At 35.9% G+C, this 21111-nt stretch overlaps 1 protein-coding gene across 1 annotated transcript in view; it reads right to left on the reverse strand.

Moving 5' to 3' along the window:
- LOC6642254 (discoidin domain-containing receptor 2) overlaps nucleotides 1-21111 on the reverse strand; it is a 180986-nt gene that overhangs the window by 67739 nt on the left and 92136 nt on the right. Inside the window, exons 9-13 of the mRNA XM_023176043.2 lie at nucleotides 17066-17273; nucleotides 10811-10972; nucleotides 8317-8555; nucleotides 7792-7939; nucleotides 1858-2374 (exon numbers count right to left, since the gene is read on the reverse strand). Of these exons, the coding sequence (XP_023031811.1) occupies nucleotides 1858-2374; nucleotides 7792-7939; nucleotides 8317-8555; nucleotides 10811-10972; nucleotides 17066-17273 (1274 nt within the window). The remainder of the gene's footprint in view (nucleotides 1-1857; nucleotides 2375-7791; nucleotides 7940-8316; nucleotides 8556-10810; nucleotides 10973-17065; nucleotides 17274-21111) is intronic.

Raw genomic sequence — 21111 nt, forward strand, 5'->3', positions numbered from 1 at the left:
TATTATATTGAATTCTAAGCAAAAGTATTACAAAATACCTCACCAATATTTCTCTTTTAGCAAAAAATTGATTTGTTAAACGACGTAATTCAAGAGTATAAAGCTTATCAATTATTTGGCTTTCCATTTTGATAATCATCTGAGCCATCATGATGATACGAAGCATATTGCAGCAGAGCCAATGAAGAAAAAGTATGGCAACCAAAAAATCCACACATCCTGGACCTTTACAGTACTCAATAAAGTAGGCGCAGGAGTATATTATACAAGTAATTTCAGCGATTATTCTGGGTGTATGGGATACCCAACCAAGCTTTTCCATACTGGCACGTAATTGTAATAACTCCTCCAAATATTTCAGACAAAGAAGCCAATTTAGTTTCTTTTGAAGTGATGCATTTTCAAGAAACTCGTCCAGATCTTTAATCAAATGGTAATGCCACATCATGGCCACGTCAGAAAGATATAGGGCAACCATTAAACGACCATAATACAGAGGACCCATTGTCAAGCGAGAATGACCGTGGAGCCCAACCGTAAAAGCCATGAATGTAATAAATTCACCAAAAAAATGACTCATTAAACGTTTTCGACCTATATGCACTTCATTGCCCATAAGTTCACGGTGGATTCTTTTAAGTTTCATCAAACGATTCACTAACTGGCAAATCTCTTTGGCCCTGTAGGCCAAACACCAAGTACAGCCAAACGCAGTGACGTCGCGAATAAACAGAACATAAAAAAACACGCATTCTCCTATATACATATAAGAAAAATTATCAAAATATTTTCCGACTACCAACACTTTGATGACGCGAATATACAAAAACAAAAAAAAGGGGCTAAATAAAATAAGAAAAAATTGTTGAATCCTAATCCAGAATTTCGATGGGACAAATAATTGTTCCTTGCATCGATATTCCAAAACATTAAGCGCTAGAATTTTAGTCAGTACTCGAAGGCAGCGCCACATTTGTTTAGCAGAAGATATGTTTACGAATCTATATTTTGGAATCAACTAAATGAATAAATTTTGAGTTCATTAGTTGGTATGAAATGTTGGTGTTAATGTTAATATCGAATAAGTGAGTAATAAAGGGTACTCAACTTTCGTCATTTATCAAAGCTTTTGCTTCGTCGCAGTAACTAATCAGCCCAATGGGGGTAATATTATGACAAATTTGGGACAATGTCACTTTTTTAGACACATAAAAGTGTTCCTTAACTATTTAGATAACCGTCAAATACTTTTTCCATTAAGAAAAAGTCCAATTGATGATATCCAATATATCCCTTATATAGCATAGTTATAGAGTTCATGAGAGTTGTCTAGAAACCTTTTTTAACCTCACTATAAAATGTTAATTGAATGCACTAAAAAGTTTTAGTATTTTACGGGGCCATCCCTGCAAGATTCTTCCCTGTGAACTGGGAGTTTAAAAATTGTTACTACAATGGTAGTTCATTGTCTTAAGTACAAATCTCTCTCTGCTCTAACTCAATTGTTTTCTAGCCATTTGATGGAATCAATCAGCACGGGTATTGCTCAAAGCAATTGCATTTAAACCTCTTTTCGGTATTCAACTTTCAAAACAAAAACAATCAAAGAAAAGAAAGTGCATTTCGACTCTCTTTTGGCGAATTGGAAATTGAACGTTTGGCTCTGCAGTTAAAGGCCGACATCCAAATGCGGTGAATGTTAGCCCAATAATGCAGCTCATTTTGGCCACGAGTTTTAAGCTAGTATTTTTCTCCTATTTTTGTTTTTGTATGCCCTCACTCGAAATACGATTAGAGGGGAGGCTCATTGGGGAAACAGCAAACAGCAAACAACAACCAACATCATGGAGTACTTACTTCAGCACATTTGTTTCGCACAAATGCAGTTCACCAAACATGCCTGATCCCAACTTCTCGACGATGACCAGCGACTGACGTGGAAATTCCTGCACTTGGCAATTGGCTAGCTCTTCGTTGATGTCGGCAAAATTAGCGCTCATATCCAAATTGTAATGATGTGGCTTGCCACCCATTGTCCCTCCGGGTCCGGTGGGCGTGGTTGCTGCCGTTGTCGAGGAGCTCAAACTCAACGAACCGCTGCTCTGAGAGCCTGGCGGTGGTCCAGTTATCGTCATCGTCATACCCGTTGCTGTTACTCCTGCTCCTGCTCCTGGTTTGCTGCAAATTGGTGTGGCTGCATAATACTTCTCCGGTGGCGGCGGCACGGGCGGTGCTGATGTCGTCCCACCCAGCGATGCATTCAGCGAGTTGCGTGGATTGCCTGCGGCCGAGGCACCAATAGCAGCAGCAGCATTCGGCAACAACTGCTGCATATGAGGCACTGCATAATCCTGGCACACAATGTCTGGTACATCTGTGCAATGAAAAACCGGGAATGAAAAGAAGAACAAGTGTTAATTTTTGGTCCATGAGTTATAGCGGTAAGTTTCCATCCCCAAAACAATTATTTTCTTTTAATGGTTTCGTTTTTCTTCCAAAACGTAACCAAACAAAATTCGGCCAAAAATTTTATTTTTTAAAAAAAAAGATTTATAAAATTGTAAAAATATACAGAAAAAGACTGGTATGGGAAATATTGTAATAAGAAGTAGTTCCCTCCCAAATGTTTATTATTACAAAAGAAATCAAAGATGACCGGAGCAAAACTATAGAGTGTGACAGAGAAAAATAAACCCATAAATAAGTAGAGAGAAAGAAAGATAAACTAATGTTTGTCGAGAAGAAAATCTGGAATGTAGATCTATTCTTAAGTAATCTTGAGGGGACAGTTACTCATTGAAAATGTTGAAACGTTTATGTCTGAAGCCTTTATGCTAACCTTATTTTCTAATTATTAGCCTTATATTTTTATTGTTTTGCCATATTGTGTATCACTTATTATTTCGTGGCCGTCAAAGTGTTTGGACACGAAACTTTTAATTTAAAAAAGAAGCCAAAAGTTTTTCAAGACATTTCAGAAAAGGTCATAAAATCTACGAGATGATTTCCTCAAAGTAAGAGCTCAGAGAAAACCTTACCAACTTAATTGCCATTAAAGTGTCCACACACAGATATACATATTCTCAGTTAACACCACAATTTGCCAGCCTTTAATTCTTTTAGACCTTCTTTTAAGCATATGTAAAGTGCTTAGCAACACAGTTTTCTCTCATAAATTGAAACTACCGGCCAGGCCGCAAAGTGCAATGGCTGCGTTTTTAGGACTCTTTCTTTTGATACCCCCGACAAAAAGAGGTATATACTTTTAGAGGTCAAGATCATACATCTTGATTATATTTAAATCAGTTTTTCAAGTCAATTTTTTAATTCTAATTTAAGATGGTACAATTTAGAATTTGTTATTTCATTGACCTGAACATTAGTTATCTAAAGGATATTTCTTTGCAGGGTATGCAAGGGTTGAACCATTTTGAGATGACGATTTTTCTTTTTGTGTTTTCTATTTTTCTTTTTACCACTTTTCTTCTCACTTGGCATCTATCTGGCCATCTCACTCTCACTTGGCAGTTGGGCCCTTCATTTCATTTGTCTTGTCCGAAGACTTTTGTGCCTTCAACTTCAAACTTTTCCCATTTAGAAACGTTTTCATAGGAAGGGAAAGATGAAGAAAAACAGGAACCAGAACCAGAACAGAGTAGGACCCCTCGGGGCAAAGACAAAATGGCGTGTGGCAAAAAACTAAATGAAATTAATTGCAACTTGGCGTTAGTGTTGTCTTACTCACTCTATCTTTTCCAGTCTCTCTCTCTCTTGATGTGTTTCTATCCTTTTCTCTCATTGCATTCAACCAGAGACAAGTTTTAATTTTATTGTTGTTGTAATAACATTATTTAGTTTGGGTATATATGAGTATATGTGCGTGTGTGTGTGCGTCTGTGAGGCCCATTGTCTGTCATTTTTGCATTTCGTTGTACCCAAAAAGTACAAGAGAAACATAAAATAACAGAAAGGGAGATATAGACAAGAGGGATAGACAGACAGAGAGAAAGATATAGACACTCGACGAACGTTAATGACAAAACTTTTCGACGACTGTGCGAAATTCGTATGCAAGTTTCTTGGAATATGCATGCATGTGGCTGTGTATGTGTATCTATGTTTGCTTATTTATCTTTGTGTGTGTGTGTGTGTGTCTGTGTGGGCCTTGTCTATATACATATTGTCTATTGGTGTATTTGAGCAATCTGTGCCTTAGTTTTGAAGTTGCACCAAAGTTTTGTGGCCTTTACTTTTTCATCCAATAAAAATTTACAGAAATCTCAAAAGTACCCTACAATTTAGCAAGTGGGGCATAACAAAAAGTCTATAAAACTACTTTTAACTAATTAGTAAATTGACTAATATTACAAAATTGATAAAAAATAGATATTTAATGTATAGTGAGTTATACAGTTGTAAGGGATAAGAAATGAAGTGATCCTCGGATGCTTTTCTTTAAGTTTTTTTAGACAAGAAAGGATAAAACTTTTGGTTAAAGATTTGGAATTCATTCAAAATAGAAATAGAACGATTCTAGTTAAAATATTTTAACATTTATACTTAATCGGAACAACAAGTAAATTTCTCAAGTAAATATAAAGAACACGGAATCGAATAGGAAATTGTATGTAAATCCAATCATGAAATCGAGTTAAGAAAATTAAAATTGATTAAAAAATAAAATCGAATATAGAATTGAATTAAAAAAATTGAATTAATTTTGAGACGTATGAGTTAAGAAATCATACCATATGTAGAAAATCAATTAACTTAAATCAAATGATGGAAACAAAGAAAATAAAAAAAGAAAAACAAATTCGGGATACGGTTACACAAATTAAGAAATTTTTTAATTAACACATTTTACAGAAATCAAAAACAAAAACTGGAAAGAAAAATTGAAAAATTAATCCAAACACTGAGAAACAATTTCCACAATTTTGTAGCATACTTTAAGGATAAAATGCAGATTTCTAAACAATACGAGTTTAAGTACTAAATATTGGGCAAAATGTTCTTAACATAAATTGGGAAACCTAAAAATATTAATAGTCGCCGAGACTTAATATAAGTTGCTTATAGATTTATTAAAATTTACATCCAAACAAAATGCTCCTGTAGCTAACTTAGTGAACCTTTGTGACCTGTTCTTTGGATTGTTTTTATTCGGTATAAACGACCTGATTTGGAAAAATGGAAACTCTTTCATACAATGGCCTCAAGCTGCCGTTTATGCTTATTGCCGTGTTTATTTGCATGCAATGCAATTTTTCCGCTTTTCATGGCAAATTGGCGGTTGACTTCAAAAAATTGACTTTAATTTGAGAGCGAGTGAGTTTGAGTTGTTTCTGTTGAAGAAGTTTGGAGGACACTAGCAGAAAAAAAGCAAAGAAAACCAGCGCAGAGAAAACAAAAATAAAGGGGAAAGATAGTGAGAGAAAGAGAGAGAGAAAGAAAAGTTTGAAGCACTCAATTTGAAGCGCGAGACTGTGACGAAGTCTTTCTCCATCGAAATGGGGAAAGAAAAACTTATAATTCATTTGAGCTAAATTAAATTATTATGGCAACCAGACAGACAACGCATGCTAGGGGAGTAGGTCGGCAGGGTGCGGGGCAGGGAAAGTGTATTGTGGAAAGAGGGTAACAAGAAACGATGACAAATATTTGCTGCCCAGTTATAAAATGCACCCAAAGGCAACATCAGCAGAAAAGTTTTTTTTTTTGGCAAATGACTCGAGCGCATGAAGGGCGTGCCATAAACGTTGTTGATGATGATGACGATGTGGATGGGTATGGGGGTTGGGGCTGTGGGTGGGTGGTGGCCAGTGTGGAGGATATGAGAATGATGAGGTTGTTTTAGGACAACTAAAGAATGTCAGCAAACAATGTGACTCTCTGTAAATCGCCCTTGCATGCATGTTGTGTCGATTTTATGTGACGCAGCCTCAACACACAAAAGATAAAGGCGCAAAGAGTCCGAAAAATGTGTAGCATGCCTTTAGGCGGCAACAAGGATGAAAGTGGAGGCAACAGAAGGATTCTCGGAAAGACATTAGAATTCATTACAAATTTTGTAACAGAGGTCGTTACTTCTAACTGTAGGTCTATGTACTATATTCATCCAATGTAGCAATTAAAACTCTCCGCACATGTTATGGCGCATAAAAAAAAAAAAAAAGATACTACGCAAAAACGAAAGGAAAAAGATAACCACCGCAAAATGTTGACAAAATATTCAGACTGATCTGTTGATACCCTTGCAAGAGTGCTATCTGAACAATTCTTCAACTAAATTTGAACCAGTTAAGTTTAGCAATTAAAATGTGTAACTAATGAAACATATTTTAGAAAGATTTATACGAAAGAAAAAAGTGTTCTAAACTAGGATTGTATGTAATACGGTTTAATAAGTTTTATTGCCACTAATTATTGCAACGAAATATCAAAGAACTTTTATTGTTATGAATGCTTAAATTGATTTCAGAGTGTTGAGTTTGGAATGACTTAAAAGCCGAGCAAGTTTCTACTGACAGAGTAATTATTCCTAGAGGGTAGCGTGAGCCTTCTATAGTAGGCCTTTCATTCTTAAAGTCCTTTTGTTATACGATAGGATTATACAGAGATGACATCCTTTAGGATGAAATAAAGTCAATTTTTTGTGGAAAATGTATGAGTATTATTGAGTAAACTTCTTTTAATGTTTGAATATCACATTAAAACAAGGCGCTGTAATATATTTCTTCGATGTCATATATAATTCGATGAAAAAACTCATAAAAATCAAATTTCACAATCTGACACAATCTCCAAAATTCTTCCAATTTTGTTCAAATCCTTTCAATTTTGTTATTTTGATAAAAATAAACAAAATTTGAGAAGAACCCTATTTGAAAATTCTATCAAATACTGCAGCGGCTGAAGAACCTTATTGAGTTTGGTAAATATTTCAAAATTCATATATATATTCATACTTCATTTTGAATTTATGCACTACAATTTGTTCAACATTAAGAAGTTCAAGTTTAAAATTTGGATTTTTGAGTGCTTTGTATCAAAAACGTCTGCGTTTTTCAATTAGTCTTATAAGTCGGTATTGGTATATTTCGTATCTATTTAATTGAGCGTCAAAAATTGGAGATGGAAATTAAAATTTAATTGTTAATAGTTTAAGATTTATGTAAATTTTAGGAAAGAGTTTTTATTAATAGTGTAAAAAGAACTATGCTAGTCTGTTACTGCTGTTAGTGAGCCAACAACACACTGGCGACCACTCAGCCATTCAAAATGATGTCCTGCGGTGCGAACAACGCGTTTTCCGTTATCATTTCAATTCGGTGCACCTGCTGTTTCCTTTTAGCACCTCTAGCAAACAGAACACCAAAGTTTCTGGATTCATGTTGTGCGCTAAATTAAGCATTTCTCCGTTCGTCGCTCCTGTCCTAGAACTACTATTCCTGGTGCTGCTGTTGCATTTGTGTTTTTTTTCTTCCATTTTTTTTTAGTTTGAGCTCGGAGCCAGCAGAAACATTTGCATGTCCTGTCACAGACAGGACACCAAACATCAAACTCATCAGCAGCGACACCAGCAGATAGCAGGTAGAAGCAAGAAGGAGAGAAGCAGTCAAGTGCCCATGCTGGGAGCTTCACCAGTTTATGGCCCATGGCTATGGCAACACATCATTGTCAGCCAGCGAACTCTAACCCCAATGCCCAGCAAACCAACACCGATCCCCCCACCCGATCCCAATTCAAGACTCCAACAAGAATCCATTCCACTGGTCTCTTACTCACCTGTATAGTCCGGCGTTACATGCTGACGCTGCAGGTCATTCATGGAGCAGGCACTGGCCGCACTCGTGTACATGTTCACATTGAAGGGCTCATGGTACAGACTGTTCTTGTCAATGGACGACTCATTGTCATCCATTGTTGTGACCACCTGAGGGAAAAAATTGCACCAGGGTTTTTAGTCTCTCTATATGTCTCAGTGTGTGTGTGTGTGCGTGTGTGTGTCTGTGTGTAAAAAATCCCCTCTATCCTTTTATTTTTTTCGTTTTTGCCTCCTTTTTTTTGATTCGTTTTTCTACTACAGTTTTTAATCATGATTTCTGCATATGGGCCAGGGCTTTTGTGCGTTAGTGGCAAGGTATTTTTTTCTCGTTTTTGTGTGTGTGTGTGTGCTCTCCCGGCCTTCTTCTCATGTTCGACAAGGATTCTGGGATGGTGGCTAGTTATATGCACTTTGCTTGTAACCAGTTTTTACTGGTTTTTTTTTTTTGGCCTATTGTAACCAACCTTTACCCACACCAAGCTTACCTTCAAGACACCATTGCCATTTCCATTTAGTCGCTTATCAACGCCACCCAATGTATCCGGATTGAAATTATGCTGAAATGCATCCAAAACATTGCCACGTCCGCGTCCTCGTTTATTTCGCGCTATTATCAGCAATATAATGGCGACAAGGAGTAGAATAATCGTTGCCAGGGCTGTGATAATGATGCCAACGAAACTTGTTTCCGGTTCCTGATGGTCAATGGGCTTGGGCGAGATAACTGCGGGAATAGAAAATGGGTAAGGAAAAATAACAACAACCATTTAATATCACTGTAGAAATATAAATCTGTAAAAACAGTTTCATTTATTTGGTGTTTTATTTTTTCTCTTCTCTTTTCTGTTTTTCTATTGTCTAGTTTCGCTTTTTTCAATTGCCTTCAAGCTTTTGTTTACGACTTCATTGCAAATGTTGGAGGCGTGAGTACTTAATCAGACTGAGTCTCCCTAAACTCAAGCCTAATTAAACTCATGGGCAGCGAATTCAAAATGAGAATAAAAGTTAAAGTGAATGCACTTTTAAATTGAGCTTCCTTTTCAAGTAATGAACTTATTAACTATTTCAAAAATACTTTGGTCTGGAATGAAAGATGAAAGTATCATCTAAAAATAATTCTAATTTAATTACAATTTAAGTTTTAGTGCTTTTATAGTATCTCATTCGAATATTCATATGAAAGATAACCATTCAAAATAAGTTGTAAAAAACAATCAGAATTTTTACAGACATAATGGGAAGATAATGGTTTGTAGATTGTATAAAAGCATAATATTAAATAAATCTTTACTGATCGGAGATAAAACTAAAGAGGATGTCCACTAGTTGATTAAGAGAGACTCGCACAACTTCAAGCTAACAAAATCTAATTCTCTGATATGTAGTGTTGTTTTTTGGTATATCAATTGGAATACATAGCCCTCTAAAGTATGCAATAGAGAGAAAAAGAATTCTCTTAGAAAATTATTAAGAAAATATATTTGTATACTGCATATTGGGAGGGAATGTGGGAGGAAATGTGACCCCATGTCACTTTCTTATATTCGTCATTGCCGATACATCCTTTTAGATGCAAAACACTTTTCTCAAAAATATTCCTTGCTACTTTTTTCATAAACAAATTCGATCAATTCACTGCATAGTATGAGATTTGAAGCTAATATTTGTCACGACATTAACAGAATAAAACTACTTAATAAGTAAACTATAAATAAATAATTGTCTAAGCTTTCTGCTTATCCAACGATTCTAAAATCCAAAATTCAACCCACTCAAAAATACAACATTTAGTTCTAAAATTTAAGTTTATCTTGTCTTATTTTAGATTTCAAAACAAGTTGGTGATTTGGTCTCTTTAGAAAACCAAAGAACTTTAGTAAAGTGTAGGGGAGAGGGCCCAGTTGTGACTCAGGCCCAGTTGTGACATTCTCAAATATTTTTGAAATGCGGTATTGAATGACAGTTTGAGCCCTGTAAATCATGTTTGTCAGACGTTCTGCAGTTTTTGGACAGACCCCAACGTTAATAATCGTATTGTATATACGCGTACCAAACATCGTTTTGAAAATCGTGCGAAAAAGTTTTTTTCCATTTTTTTCAAAGTACCAAAATTTTGTGAAATCAACAGTGAAAAGATGAGTGCAATGCATCAAAGTATTGTATTTGCCGTATATTTTGTGATTCTATAAAAATTTATGTGATTATGTAGTGTATATAAAAAATATAGATATAAACTTTAAACTATAAAAAGGCCCGGTTATGACTCAGCTGGGGTGCCCAGTTATGTCCCATTTTTTTTTGCACTCGGATTATGTAAAATTATCAAATTCCAACATTTTTGTTGTTGTTTAACAACAAGGAAAGGAAATTTACATATTGAGACCAGTTTGTCCAAGAATATTCTGGAAGATCTCGATCGGGAATGTTCATTCAAAGTACGCTAACATGCAAGCAAGTTATTTCACTTGCAAAAACTGCGAAAGTCACATGGACGACAAGGGCTTAAAATCGTTCTCATTTATGGCCATTTTCTTTTGGGTTTTTCATTGTTTTTGGCTTTGAAGCCCTTCAAAATAAGTAAACCATTAAATCACAACAATTTGTGTGACATTCCTTTCATATTTTCTTATTTTCAGTGAATTTCTTAAGTTGAGTCATAACTGGGCCACTTTTTTTTAAAGTTAAAAAAAGTTATCCAAATTAAATCTGTTCCAAAATTTTTTGAGTAACTCAAATAAACATACATTCTTTGGAAAAAAGTTGCGTTTGGTTAATATTTAAATGTTAAACTTCTTAATTTTTCATTTTCCCGAACTGAAGAAAAAATTTCGAGGTTTTTCAAAACCCGGGTCATAACTGGGCCCTCTCCCCTACTTGAAAAATAGCATTGAAATACTTTTTAAAATTCTTCATAATCTAATTTGTGCTAATTGAGAATTGAACAGATTCAATGCGAAAAAAATTTGCATTCTTACTCACCTTGTGTGGTATGTTGACTCCGTTCGCCGCTACTGCTGACCGCTCGACCGACTTCATCACGTTGCAACGGATATTCCGATGTGTCCGGCATTCTCATGCCTCCGCCATTTGAGGGCGGCACATTGAGCAGCTCCTCATCCGTGAAATTGCCAGCCACGGGAACTGTGGCGACAAACGAGAAGCGGGGTAGAAAAGAGAAGAGTTGCAAATGTGGGTTAGATGATGTTGACGAAAAGGAGAGAGAAAGAGAGAAATGCAGCTCATTTGCAAGCTAAGTAGGCTACACAAGAGAATGAAGAAGAAAGAGTGAGAGAGCGAGCGAGAAAAAAAAGAGAGAGAGAGAGAAGAATGCAGACAGTCAAGATGGCAGAGCACAACAACAGGCAACAGCAGGTGATGGAATGGGCGCGACCATGTGACAGCTGCCCCGACTTGATAAACTGCCTTTACTCCAATATTCTACCCAACAATCCCTCCTCACCTCCCTACATCACTCCTCCCCCTCTTAGCTCAAGCTAATGGGTCTGTGAGAGCAATTAGGGAGGAATGGTGAAAAGCTAGCGCGATTATTATGATGATAAATGAGCGCCTGGGCTCTTCTCTGCCATGTTGGCATAAGTATGCAACTTGCGGGTTTTGGAAAGAAAACGACAACTTGAGTGCCAATTAGTCTGTGTTGCATACTTTTTGGTGTCGAGCAACTCTTTAAGGTGCTGAAGCGTATTAAACCCATTCCATTTGAATAGAATTTCTTTTTTTTTTTTTTTTTTTTGCCTTCTTTAGTTGCTCTTACACTGGTTGACACTCCAGACTCCAGGAACCCAGACAGAAAAACAGTCAACCCAGACGGTCGTCAATAACAACGAAAATTTTATATTCACGAGTACTGTTGACTTTTGTTTTTTCCGTTTATTTCACTGAAATGCATTTCCGCCTCGAGCGTTTGTTGAACTTTTCCTCCGATATTTAAAAACAACAGAATAAAACGAACTGCCCCAACGAAATTTTGTATAAATCTAAAATAAAAACGAACAAAAAATTTCTTAAGGGAAATGCAAATTTTTACAGCTCTTGGCATTGATTTTGAACTTGTTTTCCTTTTTATTTTCGTTATACGTTCCTTTTTTTCGGGTGTATTTTGTTTTTGTTCAAGTCTGGGGAAAAAGTTTCTGTTTACTTTCGTGTGTTTGAATTTGCTATGCAAATATCGTTTGGCAACAAAATAGAAAATTTTTAGGTTGTTTTTTTTTTGTTTGCCGTCCGTCCATCTCATTTTGCCTCATTTTCAGTTTCTAAAGTTGGTCTGCTTGTAACAATTTTCAAATTGGAAGAGTGTGAGTGTAAGATGGAGGACTATTAACTAGCTTCATGTGTTGTGCCAATCTGAGCAGAAATATGTTAATATATATATTGTTAAAAAGTAATGTTAATGACCAACTGAAATCTCGAAAAACAGGCAAACTTATTTTGGATTTTAAGAAAAACTTATCCTAGATTGGGACGGTTTGACATTTTGAAAACTGACAATTAATACACAAGTTTTAATTAATACACTTTCTGTTTCAATAAAATCTTACTAAAATCCTAATATAAACAAATAACTCTTTTGCTTCACAAGATTTTGTGAAAACAAAAACATTGCCATTGAAAATTTAACTTATTAACAATTCCGATTCAGTTTTGAATATTAAGGACCTTCAAATAATAATGAATTTAAATTCGTAATCTTAAATCAAGTCGAAAATTAGTATTAAGTACTTCATATCATAGGTTCCAAAGGTTTCTGTCTAAGTTTCTGTACCACTCAAACATCGAAAGTAATACAAAACAAATCGCACTTAAATACTATATGAAATCTCAGATATATTGACTAAATAGCCAGCTTTAAAATAAAAGAAATAAAGCCAAATATGAAAAGAATTTAATTGATACGTCCAACAAAATTAAAATATTTTATTTGTTAACAATTTGTTTCTTACAAATTGCCTGCAAACTCCTTAGAAAATGGTAATCAATATTACAAGACTTTTTTAACAAATAACTGAAGCAAGATATGATATACTTAACTTAATATTTCAAATACTCATAATATTTGATTAATTCTGAGCAACATCACTTGCATCTTAGACAAGATAAGAATAAATCAAATAAGATTTGAATGAGATTAACTAAGTACTAAGGCGGCTATTTCCTACTTTTATTTAAACTGAAATTTCCAATTAAATTGAAAATTGCAATAAATCTTCATCAGCTGAAAGATATTTCACTTACAGTCATGACCTCCATTAACAATGCATTGTTTTCGGTTGTCTCAATTTCCGAGGCATTTCCATTTGCCTTTCTACTGCTTTGGCTGGCTGTTGGCCCTTTTCATAAGGATTTTAATGCATTTTCAATATCAATGCACTTTGGCACTGGCACTTCAACTCAACCATTAAGCAAATTACGAACCGAAAATTCTAAATGCAAAATGACGCACATTATTGTAATTTTGCTCACGAGCTTGAAGGGCCTCAAGGCCAGAGATGGAGATGCATTTGAGTTTTTGCTTTTGGTATCAAATGTTTCAAACAAATCAACTGCATTATCCAACTGTACATATGCACATACAAATCTACATCCAACGGATATGACACACAAAAAGCATTGCACACAATCACACACACACACATACACACACACACACATACACACACACACACACACACACACACACAAGGCAACAGTGATAGAAAGAGGACTACAAAACGATTTTCAATTAGAAGGGATTAAGCGAGGGAAATTGCAGAAGGATTTAAAGCGCTGCCATAGGAAGCGAAGTTATTGAAATGAATTTGTATGCAAGGAATGGTTTGGATGGATGGTTGGATGGATAGATGAATGAATGAATGAATCAATGACTGACTGACTGACTGAGGAGAATGCATCAAAATCCAAGAGCACAAACAACAATAATGGCAAACGACGGAGACGACGACGTCGATTTTGATGAGAAAGTGCCTGGAAATGAGTTCTACATGCAAAAATATATTGCAAATGTTATTGATTTATAAAAGCTAAAGCCCTTGCCAGACTTAAATACGTTGCACGAAAACACAGGAAAAAAAGACACACACACATACACATACATATAAGGATAAGAGAAAAACAAAAAGGAAAGCGGAAAATGCATCGAGCAAAAAAAAAATACAGAAAGAAAAATGGAAAACAAATCTGTAAGCAAGGAAAAACTAAGACAGAGCAGCCAGCGTCAGCGCCAAAGCCAATGGCAAAATACAACAAAGGAGAATTTTAAATTAGGTCTGCAGAATTTCTAATACCCTTTGTCTATCTAATGTAAAACAAAACTATTCAAGGATAATCCTGCATATGTACAGCGGAAGCAAAGATGAAAGGAATTAGAAAAAGGATAAAAGATCTTTTTAGTTTTCACAGGTTTTGCACGTATTTTTTGAATCGTTTTGATAATAGTAATAGTTCTTAGGTTTAGGAAAAAATTTCCTGAACTATAGTAGTACCGATTATCTATACTTTTCTACTTCTATTTGAAATATAGTTTTCAATTCAAAAGTTAGAATTAAGTATAATTTGAAATCAAATCGAACAAAAACATCAAAGTTAGTAACTTTTAAATTATTATCTCATACAAAGAAATGAAAAAGGATTGCTTAATTGATGAAAATTTGCATTTGCCAATTCCCTAACATCTGTCAACTAGCGATTAGTGATAAAACCAAAAGTCCTTGTTTATAGAGTATTTTTAAAAAGCAATGCATAGCTTTATTATGCAACGTGCAAAAAGAGGAAACTGATGCCAGCGAAAGCCAGGAAAGCACGATGCTGGCCTCTTTACTTCCGCCCACCCCCAACTACAACATTATTCCCATCATCCCATGTGTATCTTCTCTCAATATCCACCCAATTGCAAGTACTCGACTAAAGTCGAGTAGAGTCGAGTCGAGTCGCCTCCTGCTCATTGAGTTGCAAATTTCAAATGCACAAAAGTAATGCAACTCATTTAATTTTCACAATATCCTTGTGCTTTGCTTCACTAGTGGTAGGGACCTACTCCTGTGTAGTGCTTTGGATAAGTGTGAGTGTGTGTGTGTGTGTGAAGCATATGCCAGTCAGCAGGGTATCCGCTTTGTCTTTCTCTCTCTCTCTCTCTGTCCCTGCCTTTTTCTGTATTCAACTTGTGAGTCTGCTCTTCCGTTTCCTCTGCCTGTTACAATGGCACGCCTGGGCAAAAATTCTTCCTCTCACCTCTCACGTCTGCTTTGTATCACTCTATGCACAATTGCACACAGCAGAGTAAAAACAAAGCCAAGCTCTTCCCTTCCCCTCCTCCGTACTCATGTGAGTTAAGTAAAAATTGGTTCATAGCCTACACACACACACACACACAAAACACACCGAGTTTATAGAGAACGGTTCCAGTTACCTCGTTTACTCTCTGGATTTGGTAATATATTTTGCACCAGTCGAATCGTTCCAGTTGCCAGAAGGTTTTTAATGAAATGCGCAACGAATTTTTAGTGTCAGTGGGAATTTTCAATTGCTCAAAGTTGTTGCTGCAGTTGTTGCCCCTGTTGCAGTTTATGTTTTGAAGAGTTTTGCCACCGTTAGGAGCATTCAGTTTTTGTTGGTTTTTTATTTGTAGTTTGCCGGAGTAAATTATGTTTACCGTTCGGTTTTGCTTTGAGAAAGAGTTTTCCAAACACACGCACACGTCTACACACACACACATCCACAATTAGTTTAGGATTCGAAATGCTAGTTTATGGCTTCCCAGGACTTCTCTGCCCGGAATATGCTTTATTGCATATGGTAAAAGGTGAAGCAATTCAAGTAGAAATATATTCCTTTGACTTTGACTTGCTCAAAAAATTTAAGTCTTTTTTTGATAGTAAGTTTTTGAAAGTTATGAAATTCCTAATATTAAAATTTTTGTATGAAATGAAACAACTTTTTTTTAGGGTTTTTTTTGTATTGTCTGTCCGTTCGTTTCTGTGTAAATCTGACTTTGAATCGATTCGAATAACATTGTATTCAGACACACAAATGGCAAATGAATGTAAAAGCGTAAGTATAGCCAAGTAATTTTGGGCATAGCAAAAATATTTAACTTTATGAATTAGCTGTAAAAATTTAGGTGGATATATATTATCTCAATCTTGGAACACATAAGTAGAAACATACAATCATTCGCGGATTAATTTTGGCCCATTACCTGGCCATTGGTGCAGAAATTGCGTATTTAAGAAGGAAAATTATTCTTCGATATTAAAGTTAAACTTGTTTCTTGGGTATAACATTGGTCTTAGGGGATCAAATGTCCCTCATTTTCCCTTCCGAATAACCGCAACTGCACACAAGAGATATTAACCTCACACTAACTCTAGTTTTATTTACAGATTAATAGACATAGAAATTATTTTTTATGATGTATACAATATATGTTACCATCTTTTTAATTCTTTGTCATCTAAATTATCCTAGGATATACTTATTTTTCAGAATTTTTTCTCTTCGAGCTAATTTAAAATCTAGAGCTCAAACAAGTCATTCGATTTCTAAGAGGTCTGACAACTCAGTTTAATCGCTTGAATGATTTTATTGAACAAACCTACCTACCTATGAGTTGTACTCTATTCGTTTGGCTAACAATTCTTGTCGCAATTGTTTCATGATTAGGACGTTGGAGTTATTAAGTGAATCAAGATGGTTAACCGAGAGGTGTTTTTGCAATTACGATTCAATTAAATAAATAAATGAATAAGTATAGATTTCAGATCAGCGCTCTTGATTAAATTGACTATGATAAATCTGGATTCAGGCAGATCCTGTTTTTTTTACCTGTGTATTCTCTCCTATTTGGAATTTCCTTTGATCAACAGATAATATTTTTCAGCTGGCTTGTCATGTGGCGCTTTGTGTTAACTCATGACACCTGATTCAATGCCTGAAATGCCTTTCAAAGTGTTTCTCCCGTTGTCCAACAAAGCAAAAACATGCAAAATTAATTTAAACTACCAGCAGCAAGCCGGCAACAGCTTGCCACTTCATAGCAACGCATTGAAGTCAGACCTCTGTACTGGATGCAACACAATTGTCGCCCCATGTGGCCAGAGGAGACAACTGACAACCGAGTTGGTAACCCTTTTAGCTTTTTCTCTTTTTCACTCTTTTTTCTTTCACTTTTATGTTTTAATAAAATAATTTCTGCATCCAAATGGTGAAACTAAAGGGCCTTACCTGATATGAAAGTAATCTCGCTGAGCATCATCCAACGGGCAGCAAAATATAAATGCAACTGCAGATAACGCCCCAGGCGATGATGCAATTTGATTGTCACGTCGCGTGCATGATCCAGCACTTGGTCGGGCATGTAAGAGAATTGCACTGGCTCCCCGTTGAACTGTCGTCCGCCAATGCTGAAGAATACCTTGGCATGAACAAACACCTGGCAAAAGATAAAGAGAGAAAGAGAGAGAGGGGGGAGGAATTAACTACTTTGTATCACTGCATAGTGAGTGTGCATGTGTGTATGTGTGTGAGTGGCATAATAATTAAAGTAATCACATTTATTTTATTTTTTACGATTTTTTCTTTTCAACTCCAACTCATTCATTCATTGACAGTTTTGGTCAGTCGAAAGTTCAGTTATGGTTCTTCACACACACTCTCAGACGGAAGTTGTCTGTAATCATAAAAATATATATATATATCGGGAATCCCTTTATGGGTCTAAGGGAGTCAACTGCCGGTCGGGGAGAGAGGCACGCCATATATATTTGGTTTTGGGGCCAGCCGGATGTGTAAGTGTTGTCTTCAGGTTCTGGCCAGAGCATGGCTAATGAGTTGTCAGAGGTGTTTCTTGTCTGCTACGAGGTGTCGCATATCAATATGGAATTTCAAAGTGTTAACTCATAATGTTGATTGATAAATCATCATCGATTCATATACACAACATTTATATGCAGATTTGCGGAAGTTTCAGTATGAGCATAAAAACGGTTTATAACATTTTGATGGAAACATTATCTATTCATTGATCTATTCATCTAACAATCAAATGAAATTTAGATAGTAAATTGTATTTGATTGCCGAATCTAAACTATTTGTAACCAGGAACACACAAATTGTGCAGTAATAATTAATTAAAAATGGTATTTATAATCATTGCATCATTTATCTGAAGGTTAAAATATTGAATAACCATAACACCGGGGCTAACCACAGCCATGCCGTCAATAGTTGCGATCATTTCTAAGGGAGCAATAAGATAAAGTCACCTGATCTTGATGAAAATCGGCACAGTTTGTTTGTGTATATCGAACTGAAAAATGTTTACTTTTATGAGAGAAGTTTAGAAAATATCGAAGTAACTGAGAAATGCCATTGCTCGTGACAAACGGAAATTGTGTGTAGTCCTATGATAAAGCGATCCGGCCCTGCTGAGATATATACAACCCCTTCAGTATTTAGAACCTTAAATGCAAAGTTAGCTCTGTAGCTTCAACGGTCTAGTCGGTATCGATTCAGAATGACAGGCAGACAGACGAATATATATACTTTATATGGTCGGAGTTGCTTCCTTCAATGCGTTGCAAGGGTAGGAAAACTGCGTGATCCATTTACGAGCGAGTTGTCCGTTTCATTTTTCACATGTTGGACCATTGATACAAATAAGACATTTGTTAAAAAAAGGATTTCACTTATTTATATTTTCATCTATCCACTGACGAGAGTGTGGCAAATCATGCTGTCCGTTATATTGCGAAAATAGAAGGGATTGCAATGTTTTCGACCCCATAGGAGAATATGTGTTCATTTTAGACAGCTTTGCGTAGTTCCCAACGGATCGATGACACCGTAACTGCTGGTAATAGCTAGATCAGATCAATGCCATTTAATTTGAAACAGAAATTTGTCACAACTGTGTTTTACTATATCTAATTGGCGAAACTAATTGTAATTATCTTGGATATATATTAATTTGATTCTTTGGTTGTTTCACTTCTATATATAGTTATAGATTTGAAATAACTTAGATTATCTTAATGTGTCTACATATAATTATTTATTATTTATAAATTTTCTAAACTGCATTTATGGATTATTGGTTGAATTAAAATGGTTACAATTTTTGTGCCGAACATTGTGAGCATTCATGGTGTTATTCCAATAGTTTTTCTTTTTCCGGACATACTGAGAGTGCATAACCTGATCTATCCACTGACGGTGGTAAGGCACATATTGATAAACGGATGGATATTCAGGTTCGCCACATCCGTATCCCATAAAATATACCGCCATGAGAATGTAATTCACAACCAATCCGCCACCGGAATCTCCTTTGCATGGCATGTTTCGACCATCGTCATCTCCTGCGCAAATCATGCCGTGCTTCGTTATTCCTTTAAAATTGCTTTCGGTGCAATTTTCTGTACTCCAGGTTGGAACATATACATATTTCTGACAATTTTGTAATGTATGAAATGGATCGATCTCACCGTATCCGGCGATAAGTGCTACCGTGCGAGCTGGATAGATGGCATCGGCAGGAGCCATTCCAATTGTTTGCACATTCTCATTTATTACAGCTGGTCTGCTCAAGCGAATCAGTCCAATATCGTAATCCAACGAAGTTAAATTAAACTGAGGGTGTTGGATGAATTCTTTAGGAAGGAACGTTTGTCCATTGGTATCTGTTATGTCGATGACGCCCATAAGAACCGTATAAGTGTTTATGTCGTGCATAATGCAGTGCGCACATGTAAGGACAAAGGTATCTGATATCAAGGAACCACCAGCTATATAAGTGGTATATACGTGCAAAGAGACATGATGGGGAAACATTGATAAACGAGCAAATCGCCCGCCCATGATGCCAATGACCACAGCAGCAGAACACATAATGAGTAACAGGCGAAGAGAAGGAACCACACTCTTTGTTGACCACATGGTGAAAGTTGACTGTAAAAACCATACTCCAAAAAACTCCTCTTATATAGCAGCGGCAATTTAAAGTTACCTAACCGTGTTAATTACATTTAATTAGCAAATCTAAACCTCTTACAACCAGGAAACAAGAATTTTGTTTTATTTTTATACCATACACCCATAGGGTGAAATGGTATATTAAAGTCGCCAAAATGTATGTAATCAGCATCAACAGCCGGGTCGATCTAACCATGTCCGTCTGTCCGTCTGTTCGTATGAACACCTAGATCTCGGAGACTGTAAAAGAGCCACCAAATTTGGTATATAGACTCGTGTAGTTTGTAAAGTGATCAAGTTTATTTCAAATTTTTCCGACGCCTCTTACCGCCACCGTAATTTGAAAAACTCGATTATCTTCCGTAATTTTCTACCTTGTGCAATTGGCGCATTTAAATTTGATACTTATATCCAGCAAAATACCAAATTTGATCAAAATCGGACAAAAAATAGGCAAGTTATGCATATAAACGTTTTTCCATAAGGCCGGAGTTGGCCGTTGGCTGGTGGGGGCGCTAGGGTGCTGTTGGTTGGGATAGGAGTTGAATTGGGTCAAGATTTTTCAATATTGTATTATATAGGTTTTTTAGGGATTGACATTCTTTTAGGATATGGCGTAATGTTAATTCTGTATTATTGCATAATGGACATGAAGAATTTACTTTTTGGTCGACGTAGTGTTGGTGGTGGATTTTGGTGTGGCCAAGTCTAAGTCCTGTGATTTTAATTTGTTGGGATCTTGACGTTTTTATTGGGGCTTTATATTCCAGCGGGTCAAGCGTTTGGTACCAGTTTGATGTGTTGTGTATTGTGTTTCTTGTAAGTTTTTTGGGAAAGTTTTTTAAATATTTGTTTATGTCTTGAAAGTTATGATTTGGGGTTAGTATGAGTGGACGATCGGTTGCGTCTTTCGCAGCAAGGTCGGCTAACTCGTTACTACATGGCCGGGTATCCAGATGATTTTAATTTCAACTATTGAAACAAATATGGTAATTAGGTAAAATATGTTGTATCAGCAAATCTCAAACTGAAAAACCAAAGTAAAACTACGTGTAAATTTTCTAAAAATTTAAATGCACATTTGTAAACGGATATGACATTATATTGAAGAACCTCATTAAACAGTCAGATGGTTTTAAGTCAATCACTTATTAAACTGTAAAAGCTTTCCACACTAATTAAGAGGACCACACGTAAGCATTTCCCCTTCCTTACATCTTCCCCCCGCCATCCAAATAACCCTTCAACGACAATGTCTTAATCGGGGTTATAAATCTGGGCACGCATTTTAAAGAGT

Source organism: Drosophila willistoni, assembly GCF_018902025.1.
Source record: "Drosophila willistoni isolate 14030-0811.24 chromosome 2R unlocalized genomic scaffold, UCI_dwil_1.1 Seg167, whole genome shotgun sequence".
Classification (NCBI taxonomy): domain Eukaryota; kingdom Metazoa; phylum Arthropoda; class Insecta; order Diptera; family Drosophilidae; genus Drosophila; species Drosophila willistoni.